General features: G+C 38.8%; 1 protein-coding gene across 2 annotated transcripts in view; it reads right to left on the bottom strand.

The window, feature by feature from the left end:
• Pak3 (p21 (RAC1) activated kinase 3) overlaps nt 1-24,011 on the bottom strand; it is a 43,009-nt gene extending 18,998 nt beyond the window's left edge. Inside the window, exons 1-5 of one of the 2 annotated variants that reach the window (XM_076208409.1) lie at nt 23,897-24,011; nt 17,444-17,647; nt 17,138-17,298; nt 1,089-1,114; nt 878-991 (exon numbers count right to left, since the gene is read on the bottom strand). In XM_076208409.1, coding sequence (XP_076064524.1) covers nt 878-991; nt 1,089-1,114; nt 17,138-17,298; nt 17,444-17,631 — 489 coding nt within the window. In that variant the 5' untranslated portion in view covers nt 17,632-17,647; nt 23,897-24,011. Of the gene's footprint in view, nt 1-877; nt 992-1,088; nt 1,115-17,137; nt 17,299-17,443; nt 17,648-23,714; nt 23,751-23,896 lie in introns of those variants that run through there. The other variant, XM_076208420.1, reaches the window with a different exon arrangement.
• Nucleotides 24,012-24,760: the final 749 nt, after the last annotated feature.

Below are 24,760 nucleotides of genomic sequence, written 5' to 3'. Positions count from 1 at the left end.
TTTGAAATAATCTCTTTCCATGACCTTGTTTTTGGGGGCACACAAATCACTGCAAAGTTTCTGCTTTTCATGTCACTATCTTCAATTCTTATTGAGATCATCTCTACCCTGTTCTCTCCATATGTAACTTTCATCACATTTAAGTTTTTCTTAATCAGGAACATGACTCCACCTTTTTTCTCCTCCCTATTTCTAAGCCAGTGATTATATAATCCATGACCAATACTATTTGGTACTAGTGGATCCCTTAATTTTGTCTCCACAATTCCCATTACATCTGGTTTTGCTTCTGAGAGGTAACTGTTTAGTTCATTCAATCCTGAGATTAATCTATGTTGGTATAAGCCAATTTTAATTTGTTATTCCCTCCTTCTTGTTATCTGATTTTTTTTTCTTGAATATACAATTTTTTTCAGTCTCATATCTAACACTCTCTCAGTCTCTGTTCTTGTCTCATTCTTTTTTTTAGCTTTGTTTTATTAATGTCTTATTTTTTTCTTTCCTCATCATTCATGTCTCTTTTTATCCATTTATTTTTAGTGTTTACTTGCTAATTTTCTTTTCTTGCTAAGATTCCTTCCACTGCCATTTGTGTCCTTAATTTAATCTTTTGTGGTTGACTTTTTCCCTTTCCTTCTACATATTTACCAATTCTTTCAATCTTTGTCAACAAAGGTTTACATGGGGTCCATAGAGAGAATGGAATGGAGATTTCCCTTTCTTTATATTTCTCCCATGATGAATCAAGACATGATTTGACTCTTCCACTACCCTTACAAAGTGGAAAATGCCACACAATCTTCAAAAGAAAAATATATTCTTCTAATGAAAGCTGATCTATATTTTCACAGCTCCCACTTGTAACCAAAATACCAACCTGCACTGGACTGTCTTTCACTTTATCCACAATATGAACAGCTGCATTATCTACAGTGTCCTTTAATTTTTGCTTTTTGCTGTCATCCTTTTCTTGGGTTTTTAGATTAGAAATCTGTAAAATAAATAGTATGAATATTATTTTATATCTAATATAATCATCCATTTAGTTAATAACCATTTGTAATCTCACAAAGTTTAAGCAACTCAACCTCTATTAATTCCTCTGATTTTTTCCCTGAAACATAAAAAGAAAAACATCAGTCTACACTGTAAATAAAATTTCATGTTTATTAAATACATACATACATATATATATATATATATATATATATATTCATTGCTGGAACATATGGGCAGGACATTTTCTCTCATGCATACCACATTAAAAGTGATGGCTGGTTGTGCACTTATCATTTTCTCACAAGTATTTTCCGTATGTCTTACTATGGACTTGTCCTTTGAAAGGAGGTTTATGACTTGACTGTAGGTAGTCATCATTACTAGATCAAGATTTCAGGTATAAAACCCTTCTTCAGTTGTTTGGGATATTCTTTCTCTATGGTTAGGGTAAGAATGTTCCAATGAATGATGTGATGATATTTCATATGTTTGTGTTCATACTTGTTCCTCACTGGAGGAGGTTACTGGATAACTGGTAGAGGTTACTTAGTAACTGGGAGAGGTTACTTGGTAGCTCAGGTAATGACAGGTTGTCATATTCTTGGGAGAGCCTCCAGTTTCAGGTTGTGACAAAATGTCACATGCTTGGTTTTATGGCATTTTGTCCCATATTTGGGTTTGTGGTGTTTTGTCCCATACTTGGGTTTGTGGCAGTTTGGGGGGGCCAGATGTTAGGACTGGTGAAGTTGTAGAAATCCTCAGACAGCCACTTCTAGGTTTTCCCGAAGGTGTGACACGGAGCTGAGTCCTGTTGCCACACGTATGGTCTTACTGCAGCCACCCTCTCCACCCAGCACTTGACAACAGTGGACAGCAACTCAATATAGCCATCTGAAGAAATTCTGTGTCCCTCTTCAAAGATGTGGAGTGCAGCAAATGCAAAGGTGGACCAAGAAATTTCAAGGATAAGGAGGTGATGCCATTCCTACCCCCAAGCCTTGCTCTGGTCGGCAAAGGATGATATCAAATCATATTTACAGGATTATTAGGAGGCAGTTGGACAAAGATACAACACTCATAGCTTAAAAACAGAAGGAAAACCCTACACTGCTGCAGGATGTGTCTGTAAGATGTAATTCTGATCATTTAACCTCTGCCTCAAAATTTCTTGGCCCACTTTTGCACTTGCTGCACTCCAATTCCCACACGAATGGCTAATCTTTACACTTATAACCCTCCTTATAGAGGGTTATAATTAGGGGTGTGCTGATTCCATTTTTGCCGATGCTGATGCCAATGCCAATTCCTATTTAAGGTACCATTAATTGCCGATGCTGATACCAATGATGAGTCTCATTCACTCTTAGTTGCTGATGCCAATACCAATGCCAATTCCACTTCATATAATTACTGTATATCAGTTTTTAATATAAAGTAATTAAACTATAATTTTTACTTGCTTATATTATAATCTATGTAGATTTATACACACCAGTTGTTGAGCTGTTGGATGCTAATGATTGAATCAACTTAATGAAGTGCTTATTGATTGACCACTTTATGATTATCAATACATGATTGTATTATTTTCTAATGGGTTGAAAAAGGTCAAAATTACCTTTTTCGTAGATTTTGATGTACAGTAACTACTAACTTCAAGTAACTTGAATCATTTAATGCATGGTTTTAATAAAACACATGTGCAGTGTAAAATTTATTAATCAATTTCTTAATCCTAACTTAATAGTAAAACCTAAACCTAACTCTGTCTCTACTATCTAATATTTTACCCCAGGAATGTGGGAAATGGCATCGGCATCAGCAAAATACTGCCGATGCCGATGTCAAATCCCATTCTAAAAAATTGCCAATTCTTGTCAATGCCGATGCTGATTCACCAAAAGAGTGCCAATTCTTGCCGATGTCAATTGATTGGGACACCCCTAGTTATAATAGCAACAATTGCGTCTCTTCCCAGTTCTTTATCACTTCCTATTACGAAGATATTGAGGAACGAAAACAGAGACCACCACAAAAACATTGACTAGTTCACATCAGAGATGTTCACAAACTGACACCACGTGGTCCAGGGAGCGACTAAACAGATTTGGTGCATGTTGTCTTATCTAAATAATGGTGCAGATGGTTACATTCAAAAATAGGGAAAAGTTTGATTGGAAATGGGTATTTTTCATGTGTTTTGAGTTTAGCAAAAAGTTTGGGTACCTGTAATTTTGTGCCCAAACTTTTCATTACCACTGTACATGTACAAAGAGATGATTAAAAAAAAATAAAAATAAAAAATAACATATACATATACATACATATATATATATACTGTATATGTATATGGTTACAAAAATAGGATGACAGAGTCATATGAGAGGTACAAAGAAAAGAAAAGGGAAGTAAAGCAAAAGATAAAGAAGACAAAGAGGACAGCAGATGTGATATGGGGTAAGAGTATGACAGAAAAATTTTAAAGTAATCAAAATATATTTTGGAAAGAAATTAAGAGAGGAAGAGGAGGCAAATCAACTCAAGAAGATAAGGTAAAAGGTGTAGATGAAGAGATGAGAATGGAAGAGAAGACAGAAGAAGATTGGCAAAGTATTTTAGGGAGTTGCTAAATGTGAAGGAGGATAGGGAGGGAAAAGTAGTTGCAGTGGGAAGTGCTAAGAAAATGACTGTGATGAGTGAGGAAAATGGAGGAGAAATAAGGAAGGATGAAGTGAAGGCAGTTGTTAAGATGATGAGAGCAGGTAAGGCACCTGGGTTGGATGGATGTCATGCAGAATGTCTGAAAAAAGGAGGTACAGTGATGGTGGACTGGCTGGTGAGGTTATTTAATGTTTGTTTAAGAGAGGGTAGAGTGCCAGAGGACTGGAGGGGTGCCTGTATAGTTCCACTTTACAAGGGAAAAGGGGACAAGTGTGAGTGTAGTAGTTTCAGAGGGATTGGATTGTTGATTGTAGTTGGGAAAGCTTATGGGAGGATCTTGATTGAGAGGATTAGGAGAGGAACAGAGGGAGTAATTGGTGAGGAACAGTGTGGGTTTAGGACAGGTAGAGGTTGCGTAGATCAGATTTTTGTGGTAAGACAGATATGTGAGAAAGCTATAGGAAAATGTAAGGATGTTTTTGGGCTTTTATGGATTTGGAAAAGGCTTATGATAGGGTAGACAGGAAGGCACTGTGGGAAGTATTGCAGATATACAGGATAGGAGGAAAGCTCTTAGGAGCTGTCAAGAATTTTTACAAGAGTAGTAGAGCGTGTGTCAGGATTAGAAATGGAGAGAGTGAATGGTTTGAAGTAAAGGTGGGACTTCATCAGGGATGTGTTATATCGCCCTTGCTGTTCAATTTATACATGGATGGGGTGGTGGGAGAGGTAAATGCAAGGGTAGTGGGTCAGGGATTAGAGATGGTTAAAGAAAATGGAGAAAAGTGGGAGGTGAGCCAGCTGTTGTTTGTGGATGACACTGCACTTGTGACAGGATCAGAGGAGGGATTGAGGAACTTAGTGACAGAGTTTGGGAGAGTGTGTGAAAGAAGGAAGCTGAAGATAAATGTGGGTAAAAGTAAGGTGATGAGATGTACAAGGGGTGAAGGTGGCAGCAGACTGGAAGTGAATATTAAGGGTGAGAGATTGGACGAAGCAGATAGTTTTAGATACTTGGGTGTGAATGTGGCAGGAAAGGGAGGAGTGGAGGTGGAGGTAGAATGTAGATTGAGAGAAGTTAGTGGAGGATTAAAAAGTGTAATGAGAAATAGACATTTGGGAATGGATGCTAAGAGGAGATTGTATGCAGGAGTGATTGTGCCAACAGCACTGTATGGGCAGAAACATGGAATATAAGAGAGGAAGAGAGAAGTTTGAATGCATTTGAGATGAGGTGTCTGAGAAGTATGATAGGGGTTACTAGGCTGGAGAGAGTGAGAAATGAGGAAGCGAGGAGGAGACCTGGGGTGGAAAGGGAATTGGGAGATAGGAAGGATGAAAGAGTATTGGGATGGTTTGGACACATGGAAAGAATGAGTGAAGAAAGATTAGTAAAAGAGGTGTGGAAGGCAGATGTGGAAGGAGTGAACATGAGGAGGCGACCTAGGATGAGATGGATGGATGGGGTAAAAGGGGGCTTTGGGAATGAGGGGAATCTTGGTTGAGGAAGGACAAGAGAGGACAGAAGACAGGGGTGAATGGAGAATGATTATATATGGATGATGCTGTGATGCTTGAGGTGGAGTGGGTGGGGGGTGCAGGGACAAGATGCAGGGATGACCCATCATCCAGGAGGTGACAAGATAAGAGGGAGGGAAGAGGATGGAGGGGAGTGGAGTGTATTAGGGATGGAATGGGTGGGAGTGGTTTTTATGCCTTTGTTTTTTGGCTACCTCCCTTATAAGGGGGAAAAAAGCCTTTGGTATATATATGTCTGTATGTATGTATGTAAAGTATTTAAGATAAATGAGAGGAGAGCGACTGGAGGAAGTGGATAGTTTTAGATACTTGGGTGCAAATGTGGCAGGAAAGGGAGGAGTGGAGGTGGAGGTAGAATGTAGACTTAAAGAAGCGAGTAAATGCCTTGGTGGTTTAAAAAGTGTAATGAGGAATAGACATTTGGGAATGGATGCTAAGAGGAGATTGTATGAAGGAGTGATTGTGCCAATAGCACTGTATGGGGTAGAAACATGGAACATAAGAGAGGAAGAGAGAAGGAGTTTGAATGTGATTGAGATGAGGTGTCTGAGAACTATGATAGGGGTTACTAGGCTAAATAGAGTGATGTATTAGGAGGTGAGGAGGAGAACGGGTGGTAAGGGAGTTGGGAGATAGAATGGATGAAAAAGTATTGGGATGGTTTGGACATATGGAAAGAATGAGTGAAGAAAGACTAGTAAAAGAGGTATGGAAGACAGATGTGGAGGGAGTGAGCATAAGGGGGTGACCTATGATGAGATGGATGGATGGGGTGAAAGAGGCTTTGGGGAAGAGGGAAATGTCTGTTTAGGAAGGACAGGAGAGGACAGAAGACAGGGGTGAATGGAAAATGGTTGTATATGGATGATGTTGTGATGTATGAGGTGGAATGGGTGGGGGATGGGGGATGGAGGGTGAGGTAGGATGTGTGAGAAAAATTTGACGCAGCCCAAAGGGATTTCTTCCCGTCTTCTCCTTTTCTGCATGAGGGGACGGAGAGGGGGGGTTGCCGATTTAATGAAGCGGCCTTGCTGTGGATGTGCTGTGTCTTGTGACACTGCCTCTGACCCAGGGCAATGGACAAGATGCAGGGATGACCCGTCATCCAGGAGGTGCCAAGATAAGAGGGAGGGTGGACGGGAGTGGAGTGTATTAGAGATGGAGTGGGTGGGAATGATTTTTATGCCTTTTCCTTTTTTGCTACCTCCCTTGTAAGGGGGAAAAAGCCTTTGGTATATATATGTATGAGAGAGTATTAGATGAGGAAGGGTAAATGAAGATGGGTTGGGAATAAATTGATTGCTCTAACATTGCAATTACCTTGGTCTTCTTCAGAGAACTTGCTGCATTACATTCAGATCACAGGTTTTATACTCAAAGAGAGAGGGAACCTGTCAAGCACTGAATGGTTGGATGTATCAGGTTCTCCCTTTGACTAACTTAATTATTAAGACACTTGCTGCTTTTGAAAGGAATGTAAATTCTTCTCTGTGGTTGTTGCTTTCCCTTGTGATATGTGCAGCTTCCACCGTTTTTCTCTTCTTCTCCAGTCCCTCGCATAGAATTTCTACTCCACCTCAGTCAGGTAGGTGTCCACATTGGTCTAGGTGACAAACCAAGGAGTTAGATGTTCTATGTGCCCTATGGTCAATTTTGTGTTCACTCAGGCATTTCTCAATCCCTCAAACTGACTTGCCGAAGTATGATGAGGGACAGCCATATTCCCTGCAGTGGATATCCTTTTTCCTCATTCTCCATCTATCCTACATTCCCACATTACCTTCCACCAACAAATGACCTGACATTCTCCCACTCTCTCCCCTAAGAACATGGATATCCAGAACTCTTCCTATCCTTCCTTTGGATATCACCTTGTCCATCAATACCTTATCAACCTCCTTTCCATCCACTACCCTTAAGTGTATTTATGTTTGACTTTCTTCTTAAACACTGAGTTAGTTATCATCAACTCTTTCTAAACACATTTCCACCATCAACTCTCCACTAAGATTTTTACCTGGCACTACAAATTTCCCAACAACTCCATCTATTGGTTCATCCCCTATTCTAGCATGGAGATCTCCCAACACTATTACAATGACATTCCTTCCAAAACTCTTATTATTCACTCTGCTGGTAATCAATGAGATAGGTGTGTGATGATGTGATGAAAAGTGTCTTTATGGCCAATGTGGGCAAAGGTGATGCTGGGATAGGAGATACGGACTTTTACAAGTGCATACAGTCCTGGTAGTGAAGAAAGCAAAGAGTTGAGAGATAATTTTTGGACTGAGTTACGAGTATACAGTTTTGGAACAAATGTAAACATAATGGTATTGGGGGATCTAAATACTAGAGTAGGAGATATGCCAATAGATGGAGTAGTACGGAGCTTTGGGGAGTCAGGTAAGGACTATAGTGGAGAGATGTTTGACAAGAATTCAGAAAGTGATGGAAAAGTGAAGGAGGAAAAGTGAGGGAGGTAGTGAAAATCTGAAGGTAAATTAAATGAGAAGGATAAAGGGAAAGAATATTGGCTGGGTTAGAGGAAGATATAAGGCAGTTAGTGGCAGAGTTTAGGAGGATATGTGAGAGGAGAAAGCTGGAAGTAAATATGGGTAAAAATAAGGTGATGAGATGTACAAGGGGAGAGGGTGGGAGAGAATTGAAGGCAAGTCTTAAAGAAGAGAGGCTGAAGGAAGTGAAGATCCTTAAATTTAGGGTTAAATGTAGCAGGGAATGAAGGAGTGGAGGTTGAGGTAAATTACAGAGTAAGAGAAGCAAGTAGATGTCATAGGGGATGACAAATCTCATGTGAACTATATATCTGATGACAAGTCTCAGGAGAAATATATATCTGGGGATGAATGCAAAGAGAAGACTGTATGAAGGGGTGATTGTACTTGTGGCATCCTGCGGCAAATGCAGCATACGAAGTTACATACAAAAGGAAAATACCGCATGACGCAAATTCTGTAGAAATGGCATTTGTATACCTACGAAGTTTGTTCCATGAATTAATGTTATTAAAAACTCCTGTTTACTCACGTACAAGTGTTATTGTGTTAAACATTAAAAATGTGTGTACCCGTTGCTATGTTTGTTTGGGCCCGTGTCGTTGTGATCGGATGGAAATAATTATTTCTTTGCTTCTGTTTAATTTCATAACATTTCACACACTTGTAATTAATATTTTTAGAATTTATACTTATATTATTTTTCCCATGTCTGTTTGTCAATCTGTTATCTAATTGTTACACATTATACCTGACTCCTGATTGGTCCACATTGGCAAAGTTCCCACAAAGCTCTGCTATGTTACCTATAAATAGAGCTAATAAATGCAGGTGACAGACAGTCTCTGTGAAGAAGTCAGTACCGCTTAGTCATTTCTCCTTATCCCTGACTTCCACCACATACTCATGACACTATATGGTGCAGACTTAGAATTTAAGGAAGACAGAAAGGAGAAGTTTAAATGTTTGAGATAATGTTTAAAATGTATGGTGGGAATTACAATGATGGACAGAGTAAGAAATGAGGAGGTGCAGCTGAGAGCACAGGTGGAGACCTGGCAGATAGGATTGATCAAAGAATACTGAGATGGTTTGAGCATTTAAAAAGGATGAGTGAAGAGGAGGAGAAAAAAAAAAGGTGGAAGGCAGAGGTGCTTGAGATTAACTTGACGAGATGACCAAGAATGAGATGGTTGGATGGGGTGAAAGGAGCTTTGGGTACAAGGGGAATGTCTGAACAGGGAGGGGAGCAGTGAAGACAGAGACTTATTCAGCCCAAAAGAATTTATTCTTGTTTGTTCAGTAAATTCTTAAGTGATTTGGGGGGGCGGGGTCATCATGCAATGAAACAGTTGTTGGGGTACTGTTTTAATACTTTGCTTCTGACCCAGGCAGTGGACTGGGGTCAGGAATGGCCTGTCATCCTCAAGGAACTACAATAAAAGGGACAATAATTGTGTGTTGGATGGGTGTGGAATGGGTGCATCCCTTGGCTGACCACCCCATTAAAAGGGGGAAAGGGGGAAAGGGCCCCTAGGTATATGTAAGAATGGTATCAAAATAAATTTCTCTAAGGCTTTTTCACATATATACATACATACATACATATACCAAGGTTTTTTTCCCCCTTACAAGGGAAGTAGCCAAAAAGGAAAAGGCATAAAATCATTCCCACCCATTCCATCCCTGAAAACACTCCACACCCCTCCACCCTCCCTCTCATCTTAGCACCTCCTGGATGACGGGTCATCCCTGCACCTTGTCCAGTGCCCTGGGTCAGAGGCAGTGTCGCAAGACACAGCACATCCACATCAAGGCCGCTTCATTAAGTCGGCGACCCACCCTCTCCGTCCCCCCATGCATAAAGAAGAAGATGGGGAGAAATCCCTTCGGGCTGCGTCAAAATTTGTTCACACATACTACCTCACCCCCCCACCACATATATACACATCCTAAAAGACTTTTTACATTTATAATGAGGGTGGCCAACTCAAAGCATAAACCAACCCTAAACTTATCCCATACTCATCCAATACCCATTCATTGCCTCTCCCACTTTTGCACCTTACAGATGAAGGGCTCTTTTTTATGCAGCTTAAAAAAGCAAATCTATGATTTAAGATTAACCACTCACAAATGTAAACAACTCTTTTCTTTCAGGCATTTCTTTTGTCTGGAGAGAAGTTGGAAGGATTCATCACTCAATATTCCTACCCTTCTTAAAATACCTTGGAACCACCATATGCTCCAAGAATATCCCCTGAACCAAACAGCTTTTTTCCTGTACACCCATCAGGTAGTTATGTCCAACGAAGGTAGATAAACTGCTTAGTTTTGAAGCTCAACATCATCCATCTTTTCATCACTGTCTTCTGTGTGATTTTTGATGGATATGTTGTGGGACATGCTGTTGTTGATATTTGAGTAGTATGCTACTGGAACTGGCTTCTTGTCTTGAGGGCTGTGCCTGTGTGATATGATGCCATGAGTGTGGATAACCAAACTCTTGTATATGTGCCAATCATTCTCATGTGCTGCTCTATGGGGAGGATTTTGGTTTCTGAATGTAGATGGCCTATGAAAGTTCTATTACCGCATCCTTTTATTATTCTTAAGGCATCATCTATCAAGGTTCTTTTACTGCATCCTGTTCTTATTCTTAAGGTTTTTTTTTTCAATGCTGAGTACAAGCTGTAGAAGCATAAGTGTGTTTCTTTATGAATTGTCTATGATAAATGTTTTCTTTCTGTTGTCAAAATCTTGACACAATGAACATCGTCAAAATATGGTATGATGGTATAACAGGGCAACCTTTTTAACCACTTCAACACAAGTCAAATATTCGCGTACACATTGGGTTGCCTGATGTGCAATGATGCATCATGACATGCACATTATAAAATATAGAATTACCGCTGTTATACTAATTCTCTTTCACCCTGAATAGATATAACCACAGAGAATGCGATCAAGCCAGTAAATATGCTGAGCAGCAGGCCTCACCATCTTTTGATGTAATATCTTTAATGCTCTATATAAACTGCCAAAGGAGAAAAATATTCCCAACAAAATAAAAGTTATCATCTACAAATCAATTCTAAGGCCAGTGTTAACCTATTGCTCAGAATCCTGGACACTGACAACAAAACTAAAGAGTAAACTCCAAGCAGCTGAAATGCAAGTTTTATGTCTAATTATGGGTGTACCTAGGAGAGACCAAAGAGGAAATATTGATATCCAGAAGGAACTCAATGTAGAACCAATAATAATATTTGTGGAGAAAAAACAACTGAGGTGGTATGGACACATGATGTGGATGGACACGGAAGGATATCCACCACAATACTACCTGTGGACACCAAGAAGGAGAAGATCAGTGGGAAGATCCAAGAAGAGATGGAATCAGTGAAGCAATAGAAAGAAGCGGAAAGACCACAAAGATAAAAGAAGATGAAGAGAGATACAGAGATTGTCCCCAATGGAGAAACTTCACGAGGCATCATAAATGACAGGGCAACTATCCTACTTGGAGTATGGTGAGAAGATAAAACTCTTTAATGAGGTCAATAAAAATGAGATAATCATCTTAGATAACTAAAGTCATATATGGTGTGACATTTGTATTTTATTTAGATTTAACTTTGAACCCTCATGTAGCTGAATGTGGATTTTGAAAGAGTCACACCACATTTTGCCACCTGGCAAATGCGGCAACAACTAAACACGACAAAGGTATTGGCTACATGTTATTGTGACTAAGTAGCATGCAGCTGATACTTTAGGATCTATATGGGTGTCCCTACAGACCAGAGCCACACATCATTTTGTCTGTGATAGAGGAAATCTCTGTTCATGGAGAAATGATGATACTTTATTATACTGTGACTGTCCCTCCATTATGCTGTCCCCCAATCCCTTGTTACTGTCCTGTACCATTTCTCTGAATATTCATTTCCTTTCTTCACCTAACCCTGTAGTGGGGGAAAAGAATACTGCCACCAAGTCTTCCCACTTGTGTCATATGAGGCAACAAAAAACAGGACGGGGATAGGACTAGGCCTCCTTCTCCCTGTAACCCCAAAGGAAACATTCCTAATATAAGTAAAGGCATAAGAGGGTCTAGGAGGAGTTTTCCAACCAGTACTCTAAGGTTTGGGTCTTTTAATGTGCGTGGATGTGGTACAGATGAGAGTAAAAGAGAAGAGATAGGCAGTATGTTTGTGAGAAGAAAGATGGATGTGTTGGCACTGAGTGAAACTAAGTTGGAAGGGAGGGGCAAGTGTGAGTTTGCAAGTGCTATGAAAATGACTGAGATGAGTGAGGAAAATGGAGGAGAAATAAGGAAAGATGAAGTAAAGGCAGCTGTTAAGATGATGAGAGCAGGTAAGGCACCTGGGTTGGATGGATATCATGCAGAATGTCTGAAAAAAGGAGGTACAGTGGTTGATTGGCTGGTGAGGTTATCTAATGTTTGTTTAACCCCTTCCATATGGTGCCGCCTACGTAGGTGGCATGGGGAGCAAGTGGATACGCGAGGCTGCCATATTGGCGTCTTGATTATATTTATTGTAGTTGTCCCTGCAAAACTGACATACTCTCTAAACTGGCTTCATCACATTTTCTATGGTTATCAAAATTCACGGGTGAAAGAGAGAACAATCGATATAAGCGGTGACTATTTTTTATGATGCGAGTATTATTTCGCAACATCGTACGTCTGGCAGCTAACGCTGCCTGCAAGATTTTGTCCCGGAGTGAAGTGGTTAAGAGGGAATAGTGCCAGAGGACTGGAGGAGTGCCTGTATAGTTCCACTTTACAAGGGAAAAGGGGACAAGTGTGAGTGTAGTAGTTTCAGAGGGATCAGCTTGTTAAGTGTAGTTGGGAAGGCTTATGGGAGGGTCTTGATTGAGAGGATCAGGAGAGGAACAGAGGGAGTAATTGGTGAGGAATAGTGTGGGTTTAGGACAGGTAGGGGTTGCGTAGATCAGATTTTTGTGGTAAGACAGATATGTGAGAAAGCTTTAGGAAAAGGTAAGGATGTTTTCTTTGGCTTTTATGGATTTGGAAAAGGCTTATGATAGGGTAGACAGGAAGGCAGTGTGGGAGGTATTGCAGATATCTGGGATAGAATGAAAGCTTTTAAGAGCAGTCAAGAGTTTTTACAAGAGTAGTAGAGCTTGCGTTAGGATTAGAAATTGAGAGAGTGGTTTGAGGTAGAGATGGGACTTCGTCAGGGATGTGTTAAGTCAGAGGTATTGGGTCAGGAATTGGAGATGGTTAAAGAAAATGGAGAAAAGTGGGAGATAAGCCAGTTGTTTTTTTACTGATGACTCTGCGCTTGTAGCAGGATCAGAGGAGGGATTGAGAAAATTAGTGACAGAGTTTGAGCTGGACGGGAGATGACAGATGATGGGGTGAATGGAGAATGGTTGTGTATGGATGATGTGATGCATGAGGGGGAGTGGGTGGGGGTGAGGGAGTATGCGTGAAAAATAAATTGACACAGCCCAAAGGGGTGCATGAGGGGACAGAGAGGAGGGGTTGCCAATTTAAGGTAGCTGCCTTGCTGTGGATATGCTGTGTCTTGCAACACTGCTTCTGACCCAGGACAGTGGGCGAGATGTAGGGATGACCTGTCATCCAGGAAGTGCCGAGATAGGGAGGGAATGGGGTGGATGGAAATGGAGTATGTTGGGAATGGAATGGGTGGGAGTGGTTTTTATGCCTTTGTTTTTTGGCTACCTCCCTTGTAAGGGGGAAAAAGCCTTTGGTATATGTACATATCTACAAGATGCTTAGGATATTTCAATTTTGAAGCTATGTCATATATTCTTAAGAATTCATCATCCAAAAACTCTGGACTACAAATTCTATATGCTCTAAGAAACATTGATGATAACATACATACATACATATACCAAGGCTTTTTCCCCCTTACAAGGGAGGTAGCCAAAAAGGGAAAGGCATAAAAACACTCCCACCCATTTCATCCCTAAATACACTCCACACCCCTCCCGCCCTTCCTCTCATCTGAGCACCTCCTGGATGATGGGTCATCCCTGCACCCTGCCCACCGCCCTGGGTCAGAAGCAGTGTCGCAAGACACAGCACATCCACATCACAGCTGTGGATGTGCTGTGATGATAACACTGACATTTTTGTCCTGCAATGATGAGACAAATCAAAATATACACATGAAAGGACATTGGTGGGTTTTCTATAGATATCAAATTTGAAAGACCTTTCATTTCTGTAAATCATTACATCAAGGAAAGGTAAACGATTACTTTCTTCCATTTCCATGGTGAATTTGATAGAAGGGACCAAAGCATTAAGTTTAGATAAGAACAAAATGGGATCATCATTGGCAGGCCAAATGCATATAATATCAATGTATCTATACCATGTAACATTGGGGGAGAATTTTAGGTAATAACTTAGTTTTAAAAAATTCCATGTAAAAACTGTTGAGAACTGGAAGAAAATGGGTTGCCCATAGCCATACCAAAATTTTTGCTAGAAATATTTCCTGTCAAAACACAAAATTTAAATCAATACATAATCTAATTAAATCAATGATAGTGGTGGTAGGTAGTGGCAACTCATGTTTCTTTAGTTCTTCTTCAAGGAACAATAAATAAAAAACAGGGTCACAATTAAATAACAGAGTAACATCATAGCTTATTAATTTACAGAAATGAAAGGTCTTTCAAATTTGATATCTACAGAAAACCCTCCAATGTCCTTTCATTTGCACATTTTTATTTATCTCATCATTGCAGGACAAAAATGTTAGTGTTTTCACCAATGTTCCTTAGAGCATATAGAATTTGTAGTCCAGTTTTTGGATGATGAGTTCTTTAGAATGTATGACAGCTTCAAAATTAAAATAACCTATGCACCTTGTAGATAATTCTTGTAAAATGGTAAAAAAAAAAAAAAAAAAAAAAAAATTATGAGGAAAATGCCAGTAAAACCTTTTTTGTAACCTACTTGTTCTTCCTTTTCACAAGAATTTCGTCAAACTACTTCATATTCTTAAGACTTTCAACATTCAAGTAGCATTCAAGAACTTCAATACAATTAGAAGCCTTTTAATTAAAAACTCTCCTGATAAGGAAGGATGTATTTATTCAATTCCATGTAAAAATTGTGACAAATGCTATGTAGATCAGACTGGAAAAGAATTAAAACTAAGGCTAAGATAACATCAGTATAGCATTAGGAGTGGTCAAATGTCTAAGAAATTGTTAGAAATAAGTCATATTTGAATAGAAATATAATAGAATCCAGTCTGATTAAAGATGCATTTGTCAACAGCTTAAAAATAAGTGGAGAAATGTATAAACTTGATCATTTCATGGTTAAAAAAGTGGTGGCCCAAACGTCTACTGCCTCAAACAGTATTGGTTAACCACAAGACACTCCATCACAACTTTTTCCTGTTCCCATCCATGGCTTCCCACTTTCTATATATACTCATGTTTGTATACCATTGTTTGTACCCTGAGGATGTCTAAATAGACAAAAGCACTCAGTCATCATTTTATTATTTTCCTTGGTGGCTTTTCTGCATATTTAGAATCACAAGTTCTCATGCACACACACACACACACACATATATATACAGGTATATACATATATACACACACACACATTTATATATATATATATATATATATATATATATATATATATATATATATATATATATATATATATATATACATATATATATAATACTAAGAAGTGTAGCATAATGGAGTTTGGAAAAAGCAAAAACAGAATATCAGGAAAATATACAATTGGAACCAAGGCGGTAAAGAGGGTAGGATCCGAAAAAGATTTGGGGGTAATTATCACAAACGACTTGTCCTATGATAAACAGATTAACAAAATTGTCGGGGAGGCTTACAACTTGCTAAGATCAATAAAAGTGGCATTTGCATACTTGGACGAAGACATGATAAAAAAAATATTGGTTACATTGATAAGGCCTAGACTAGAGTATGCGGCGACACTGCGGTCACTCAGTACCAAGAAGAATATAAAGAAAATAGAAAGAATCCATAGAGCAGCTACAAAAATGCCACCTGCACTTGCAAACCTATCATATGAGGAGAGATTGGCTAAACTGGAGTTACCGACGCTGGAGCAAAGAAGAGAGGTGACCTACTGACCATCTACAGAATCATGAAAGGCACAGAGATACTCGATAGAGAGGACTTACTAAACTGGGACAAGAGAAACACAAGAGGACATGGAAAGAAAATCAAAAAACATAGCTACAGAAGAGAACTGAAGAAAAGCAGTTTTCCACATAGAGTAGTGGACACTTGGAACAAACTGGATAATGAAATAGTATGTGCAAAAACCATTCATGAGTTTAAAAGCAAACTAGACACTGCAAGATACAAAGGCGGGACACCATGAGCATAGCTCCCCTTCCCACAAAATGCAACTAGGTAAATACAAGACAGAGTAAAAGTGACCTTCAGAGAACTCATGTTACATATAGGTATGTTTGTAAACTTGGGGATTGTGCAACCCAACCCTCAACCTATATTGGCATGACAACAATGAAGCTCTCATGCTGGTTGTCATACCACCTCTCATCAGGAGCTCCCAAAAACCATCATTCAGCTCACAAGAGAATTTTAAAAAGAGACACTCTAGTAGAAAACACAAAAGTACTGGCAACAAACCAAGACCATAGAAAACTGCCTATCCTTGAAGCTCTCTTCATAAAAGAATCATCCTCCAATCTAAATACACAAACCACAGATTTAGAGGCCCTTCCTAGTGTAAGGAGACCTACACTCCCTGGAAGATGGAGCGAGATTGATGACGTCACACAACAGCTGACCAATGAGTAAGTAGCACAGTCCAGTAGCCCTAGCCTGGTCCACTAGACATTCACAAACCTCAAAGAGAAGTATCAGCCCAACAATATCAGTATATAAACAACCAAAATTCAATCAGATATTCAGACTCTAGCCACTGATAATGCACTAACAAGTGTGAAACTGCATTCTGGCCAGTATTTTACTTAGGTAGCCATGCCCAAAGTAATGTACAAAACAATGTCATATGGAGACATTATATGACAACTTCATGTGAAAGGAAAAAGTGCTCTAAGAAAATGAGAAAAAGCAGATGAAAAACTCTGCAATAATAATCTTGCCATAAATTTTAATCAAACATACTTGAGAGAACATCTCCTGCCCATATATAAAGAATATACAAATATATGTATAAATATACACACACACATATACATACATATACACAGATATACATGTTTGAATAAAACATTTCTATCTAAGATCATGAAAGAGAACACTTCTGGTCACAATAACAATGACAATGAAATGTTCCACATCAATACAGCTGTTTTAACGTATCCAGAATCTATACTTACTTTCTTCCAGAGCATGATCAATGGCTTCAGTCTCTTCTGCAATGTCCTGTGATGTTGGTTTGAATTTGATATCTGCATCAGTATTCTTTCGCTTAATGGAATACTGATAAAATTTAAAAGCTTGCAATGCAGCCTTGGGATTTTCTTGGAGCTCATCTTTTCTGAAATACATGAAAAATAAATCAAATAAAATCAACAAATCTATTTATTACTGTGTCTAAGTTCTAAATTTATAGGATTTCATAAAAAGAAACTACTTTACATAGTAACCACAAGACTTTTTTTTCCTTCACAATTATGACTCACGTGTATAAAGTGTCCATAACTTTCATCCAGCTTTCTGGAAGGCCTTCAAGAGATTGTGTAGCTGGGTTGAGAGTAACATGCACCTCGTGTTTTACTTGTGTTGGAGTACCAATCTGCATATCTGAGTCACCTGTTATTGACTCCTTACTTGGTTCCTTCTTCTTTTTGCTTGGAAACAAACGTCTCATGATGGCTGCTTAAAACCTGTGAAGTAAATACCCATAGATTACAAAAAGTTTATATATAAATAAAAAAATATTCAATATATATTTATATCTATATACCAAAGACCTCTTCCCCCTTATAAGGGAGGTAGCCAGCCAAGGCAAACACCCACTCCCAACCATCACCCACTGTGCCCTTCTCATCTTAGCTCCTAGTGGATGAAGGGTTATTCCTGTTTCCCACTGCCTGGGTCAGAGGCAATGCAGTAAGACACAGCACATCCACAGCAGAGCCAACCACTTCATTATATATTAAAAATGGAAATGCAATCTGTGGTAACATGCTACACCAAATTATAGCAGTAGATATTGACATTATGCATTCTGCTCTCAGCCATTACTGCCACCAAGCAAATGCAGCTAAAGATGTTAGGAAAGAGAATGGTATTACTAATGCTTTGAAATTTACTCTCTAACAGTGTTAATGATATTATTCCTGTTGAACATCAGGAGGCATGTAGCTATGACCAAAGCCATCACCTTTGCCATATACCCATGGACTACCAAGGCAGGTAACAGTCACTGCTGGAAATAGGAGAAGAATGCAGGATTCGACTCCACTACTAAGCAAATGCAAGACCAGTACATTTCCAATTGCACTGAAAGAAGAGATCTCTTGATTATGGATCGGAGGGCTTTAAGAGGTCATGGGAACACATTGAGATGTGAACAATGAAAAGAGAAGAGTGTACAGTAATCCCTCCCATATCCGGATCAATTGAGCCACGGCCATGACGGATACGCGGAGTTCCCGGATACACGGAGTTTTTTTTTTGTTGAGCCATTATTATTAAAGAAGTTCGCTGGATGGAAGCTCGCTGGCTGAGTGGGTTAGGGCATCATTACTTGCGGCAAAGGTCAAAGGGATGGCAGTTCGAACCCTGCCACCAGCAAAGTTGAACCAAGGGCATGGTTCATTGAAGTCCACGCTACAAAGTCCTCTGTGAGGGGCACCATCCTAGCCTTCTGATAAGACACACATGTACATTAATGTGTATAAAAAAAACACACACACAGTACATACTGTACAGTACTACAATATTACATCATAGTGTGGGCAGTGGTGGCAGTGGTGGTGATGGAGTTGACCGAGGTGTTGCTGGAGGAGAGTGAGTTGGTGGTGGTGGTGAGTCATCACCGAGTCATTGGAGGTGGTGATGACGACTCATGAAGAGTCGATGGCCCTGAGTGTGGCGAGTCCTCACGAGTTGATTTTGGTGGTGGTGATGGTGGTGATGATGGTGGTGGTGGTGGTGGTGGTGGTGGTGGTGGCGGCAGCGAGTCATGACAAGTCGATGGCCCTGGGCGTGGTGCGTCCTCATGAGATGATGATGTTACCCTGAAGAAGGTGTCCAGCTTGGTCTGCCTCGTCGGCCACTTCCTGTGTTTTCTGATCAGCATTTCTCGAATCATCTATAATGATGAGGTGTAGCTGCGCATTTCTTCGTCAGCAGCAAGATGATCAATAAAATCCATGAGCACTTCAAGGCTTGCCCTGGCCTCAGAAAACTTAGGCCTTGCCTCAACAACAACCTCATCATTATCATCATCATCACTATCAGAGTGAGGCTCGTCCGGGTGCATCACCTCTTCAGTAATTTCTTCTTCGGTTTGGAAGTGCATCTCAGGGTTTCCCTCGTCACACTCTAGCCAGTCTTGCACGTCCTCTTCTGTGGCTGTTTCACCTGGGATGGGGCATGGGGGAGGAAGGGGGTGGGATGCACGGGCTGTAGTGACGTGTGGGTTGTTTGAATCACTCCAGATATGTTCACCAGATCCCAGTCACCATTCGGATACTGGAGGGAACTCCGGTAGTTACAGGGCATCCCGATAGTGGCAAGTTCCGAATAATGGCAAACCGGATACGGGAGGGATTACTGTATGAAGGGGTGATTGTGCCGACAGCTTTCTATGGAGCAGACTTGGAATTTAAGTGAGGCAGAGAGGAAAAGTTTAAATGTGGTTGCAATGAAATGTCTGAGAAGTATGGTATGGGTTATTAGGTTGGATAAAGTGAGTAACGAGGAGGTGAGGAGGAGAGTAGGGGGTAGAAAAGGAAATGACAGATAGAGCTGATGAAAGAGTATTGGGATGGTTGAACACATGGAAAGAATGAGAGAAAAAAAGATTAACAAAAGAGGTGTGGAAGGCAGAGGTGAAGGGAGTGAACTTGAGGGGATGACTGAGGATGAGATGGATGGAATGGGTGAAGGGGGCATTGAGCAAGGAAGGGAGAAGGCAGGAGAGAGGGATGACTGGAGAGTGGCTGTGTATAGATGATACTTTTATGCAAGGAAGTGAGGGGCAGGGGATGGGGAGGTAGGGGGTGCTTATGTGTGAATGATATTTTGACGCAGCCTGAAAGGATTTCTCCCCATCTTTTCTTTTGTATGAGGGGACACAGATTAAGTGAAGTGGCCTTGCTGTGGATGTAGTGTCTTACTACATTGCTTCTGACCCAGGGCAGTGGGTGGGATACAGGGATGCCCTGTGATCCATGAGGAGCTAAGATGAGAGGGAGAAAGGGGTGGAGAGGAGTGGAATGGATGGGAATAGGTTCATGCCTTTGACTTGGCTACCTCCCATGAAAGGGGGAAAAAGCTCTTGGTATATAGATAATGGATAATGAAGAAATACAGTTTCCCATATAGATGAATTACCACTTGGAATAGCGTAGAAGATGATATAGCCAAAACTTAAGCATTACATGAATTCAAATCTAAATATGATAACTGGAAATCAAGGTTATAGATTAAGTTGGAACTGACCATGGATTTGAGGCTAGGTATAATAAATTGGAGGATAGGAGACAGACTCCAACAAACATTGCTCTTTTCCTGTATACTACAATTAAGTAAACACATTTAGGTAAATAAAATACCCATGTGGGCAGGGTTTTATCAATAAAATACATAAAATTTCCTTTATGAAGTTGTTTGGTTATAGACAAACTTTTATATTCATATTCATCTGCTGGAGCAAAACCAAAAGTTAATGTACAAATTTGCAATTCAAATATCTGTAGTAATGGGTGATAAAAGACTCCCTGAACAGATCACCAATGAGTCATTACTTATCTTGCTAAGCAACAGCCTCCTTTCATTACTGTACATACAGATCAGTGATGAATCTCATCATTTATCAAGCAATCAAACATTGACTTCAGTTCCACTTAGTGGAAAACCAACAGTCCCACAATGGCTACTTGGAACCTCCCACAGCTCTCTCTGGGAAGAAACTATGGCCTGTTGTCTGTGTTATACCAGTGTGGGATTGTTTCTATGTCACTGGCTTAAATTTGTGGGGAGAGGAGAGTAGTTGCTGGTTGTCAGCTATCCTTGTGTGAAAAAATTTAAGAAACATAGCTGAAGTTAATAGACTGTTAGACTAAACATTGACAGACCCAGTGCTTTTAGTTTTTCCTAACATGATTTTTCTGCCAGGCTGGTGATCAGTTTGGTTGCTGCCCTTTGTATTATCTCAATCTTGTTTATATTCTTCACTATGCATGGGGACCACATTACTGAAGCATATTCCAGTCTTAGATGGATCAGGGTTTTGATGAGTTTTTTTTTATCATCTCTTCATCCATTTAGTGAAAAGCCACTTTTAATCTTTTGCAACAGTTCATGCGTCTCCCCCATAATCCTGTTGATATATCTGTCAGGTGACAGATTGTCTTTCATCAACACTCCCAATTCTTTCTCCTACATTATTTTTGTGATGGGTTCACTTCCCAAGGAATAATTTAAAGATGGTCTTTTGCAGCTATTATCCATTTCCAGTACTTTGCATTTTTTAGAATTAAAATTAATTTCCCAATCTTGGCTCTATGTAAAAATAGTGTCTAGATCTTTTTGCAATAACCTACAGTGAGACCTCTCATTAACGGACGTTAATTAGCTGTGTTTGCGGTGTTTTCACTGCTTTTTCAGTGTTTTTTGGTGCTGTTGTTTAGTGTGTGCAATCATTATGCCACCCAAAAACCACTCCAAAACACCGAAAACACCACAAACGCAGCTAATTAACGTCCGTTAATGAGAGGTCTCACTGTATAGTCCTCCTCATTTTTCACTCTTCTCATGTTATTTTGCATCATCTACAACATTTTCTGTTATTGATTTCCACCAAGAATAACATTACATTGATGTATTATAATTTACAAAATTATTATTTAATTTTCTATTGCTATATTGCACAGGTGCATACTTAAAAAAATTGACCTTCTTTTCTAAAGTCAATGCTGATGGTTTCTAATATGTTTGTTTTTATTATTGATTTTTGTTGTCATGTATTACATGTCGACTGAATATCATACAATCATCAAATGTTAAGACCCTGAATTTTTGGGTCTCTTTCAAATGGAAGGCTTAAGCCATTAGATGTTACTATAGGGTAGTTTTTCGATTCATGGTGGTCTGGAGTGATCAATGTTACTATTGACTTATGGAGTGAAGCTTCCATTGTTATTTCTGAGCCACTGTTCCACTTTGTAAGCTTGGGTGTTCTTTGCTATTACTTTGTATTTACTGTCTTTGTCAAGTGCTCTGCATATGAAAGAACACTGCTGTTTAGCTTTGATTTAATTTAGTAGATCAGTAGGAATGAAAGTATTGCACTTTGTGGGACCCCATTGTATAGCCTTTTTGTACCTCAAATTTGGTTATTATGGATTACTCTGCATTGTCCATTGTATTCCTGAAGATGTTGGCTAACCACTTATTCTCATTATTAATGTCTTATGATTTGTTTGGATGGTCTGGGGACCTTGCAGTGGCAGATCCAATTTTTTTTTTTTTTTTTTTTTTTTTTTTGGGGGGGGGGGGGCTAACCTGCATTTTGCAAGTGCAGATGACACTTTGGGGGAGGGGCTAATTTGAATTTTATAAATATAGATGATATTTTTAAAGAGATATAATATGTAGAACAAATACAATGATTTTGAATATAATGAAATATATGTTCTCACTTTAGTTTTTTTTCAGAACATTGGTCAAAAATCATACCCTTACTTTGTAAAGATCTACCCTCAATGAGATCTTGAATGTACTTCTTATAATACTGCTTTCTGCATGTATCAGTGTACATATGGCAGGTTTCTTGACCTCTACAATGAGGTAATGAAAGAATAAATTTGGGGGGACTTCAGCCCCCTCAGACCCCCCCCCCTGGATCCTCCACTCGGACCTTGTCAAAAGTAGTTTACACTAATTGTTTTAAATTGTTATTTGTGGTCTCAAATCAGTACAAACCAGAATAATGCATTTCCACTAAAAGAAAAATGAATAATAAATAATAAATAATAATAAATAATAATAATAGTAATAATAATAATAATAGTAATAATAATAATAATAATAATAATAATAATAATAATAATAATAATAATAATAATAATAATAATAATGAATAAATAAATTAGAAATATATAATATATATATATATACATATATATATATATATATATAATATATATATACTGTATATATATATATATATATATACATATATATATATATATATATATGTATACATATATATAGATAAAGAAAATGTGCAATTGCAAGGCATGAGAAATTAATTCCTACTACAAATGAATTATAAAATGTGTGGACTCATAATTTTACTCATTCCTCTGCCTTAGTACAATCAATGTGTCTAAATAATATGTACATCATTTACACTGCCTATATTAACATGACAACAATAAACAGATAATTCTGGCATATGGTAGCTAATTTTTTTGCATATGCTCTACCACGTACTTCTACTTATCAATAAAATCTTTCGTCCCTTGAATAGAGTTACATTTCAATAATTTGTTGGGTTCATTTGATAATCTATATTCTTTTTCACTTTCATAATACTGTGAACATACTCCTTTACATCTGCATACACAATAAATGTATATGAGAATTCTAAAATTAGTTCATTTGATGCCTATCTTATAAAGCGCACACCACGACTTTTTTGCGATGTAGATTTACATCAATTCACTGAAATTCACCAATACAACATCACATTTTCTTTTCACTGCTGCTAATTACCATGTTTCCAATACAGCAGCAAATATATGCACAACTCACAACTTCATCCAAGCTACTGACACAGGAAGTCACAATCACTCCTCAATTATTGATATTCCTAGTGTGGGTTACCCACAACTCAATTCCTCTCTTATTGCATTGTATATATATCTTTGTTACTATGAAAATATACGAGGTCATACCTTCTTTTGGTTGACAATTAACGTTGAAAGCCCCAATGTTCCCGACTGTCACGAATCCTTCAAACAAACGATAAGATAAGCTCAATGATTCAGAGTTGGTTCGTGGAAATGTTCGAAATCGCTAGATTGTCAATAGTGCGCGGTAAGTATGCCATGCATCGATTACTTGAACATTTACAACATATTTGTTTACGATTCATTTAATAAATAAAGCATCAATAACAACTGCTACGTCTATGCATGCTCCCATTAGACTTAAATCACAACATTGTATGCGCTCGATTCAAAACAAAATATTTTCGCTAGCTAGGCATAATTGAAGTAACTCAGCTGGGGGGGCGTTAAAATTATTCTGTACGAGCAGGCGAGGTTCATAAGTATGCTTGACACCCGCACAATGGCAGCAGTTTCTTTCCTTCTTTCTTTCTTTCTTTCTTTATTTGTTTATTTATTTATTTATTTATCTATTTGTTTAGTTATTAGCGGAGTTTCTACAATGATGTTGGTAAACAGTTTGTAATTCTCCAATATAGTCGAATTACAGTTCTTACCTTATTTCATATATTTTCGTGTTATCGAATTCATTCCACCAAGTTAAATTCCACTTTATAAATAGATCCCTTACATACGTAAATATCGCCCCGGGGCAAAATATTGGCTTGCGAAATATTACACAAAAAGGATAAGGGAAAAAATATTTCATATTCTGAGTGGTAGAATGATGAGTTTAAACGCCAAGAATCCGTTGAAGTTTTATTGCTGACGTTTCGTCCAACTAGGACTTCTTCAGAATGTTCACATATAAGACATTGACAACTTATCTATGCACCTAGTTCACCCCGTTCCTTCCCGGTCAATGTTGTT

The sequence above is a fragment of the Oratosquilla oratoria genome, chromosome 2 (genome assembly GCF_046742065.1).
Source record: "Oratosquilla oratoria isolate Oo_2021 chromosome 2, ASM4674206v1, whole genome shotgun sequence".
Lineage (NCBI taxonomy): Eukaryota > Metazoa > Arthropoda > Malacostraca > Stomatopoda > Squillidae > Oratosquilla > Oratosquilla oratoria.
This window is presented reverse-complemented; position numbering and strand designations above follow the sequence as displayed.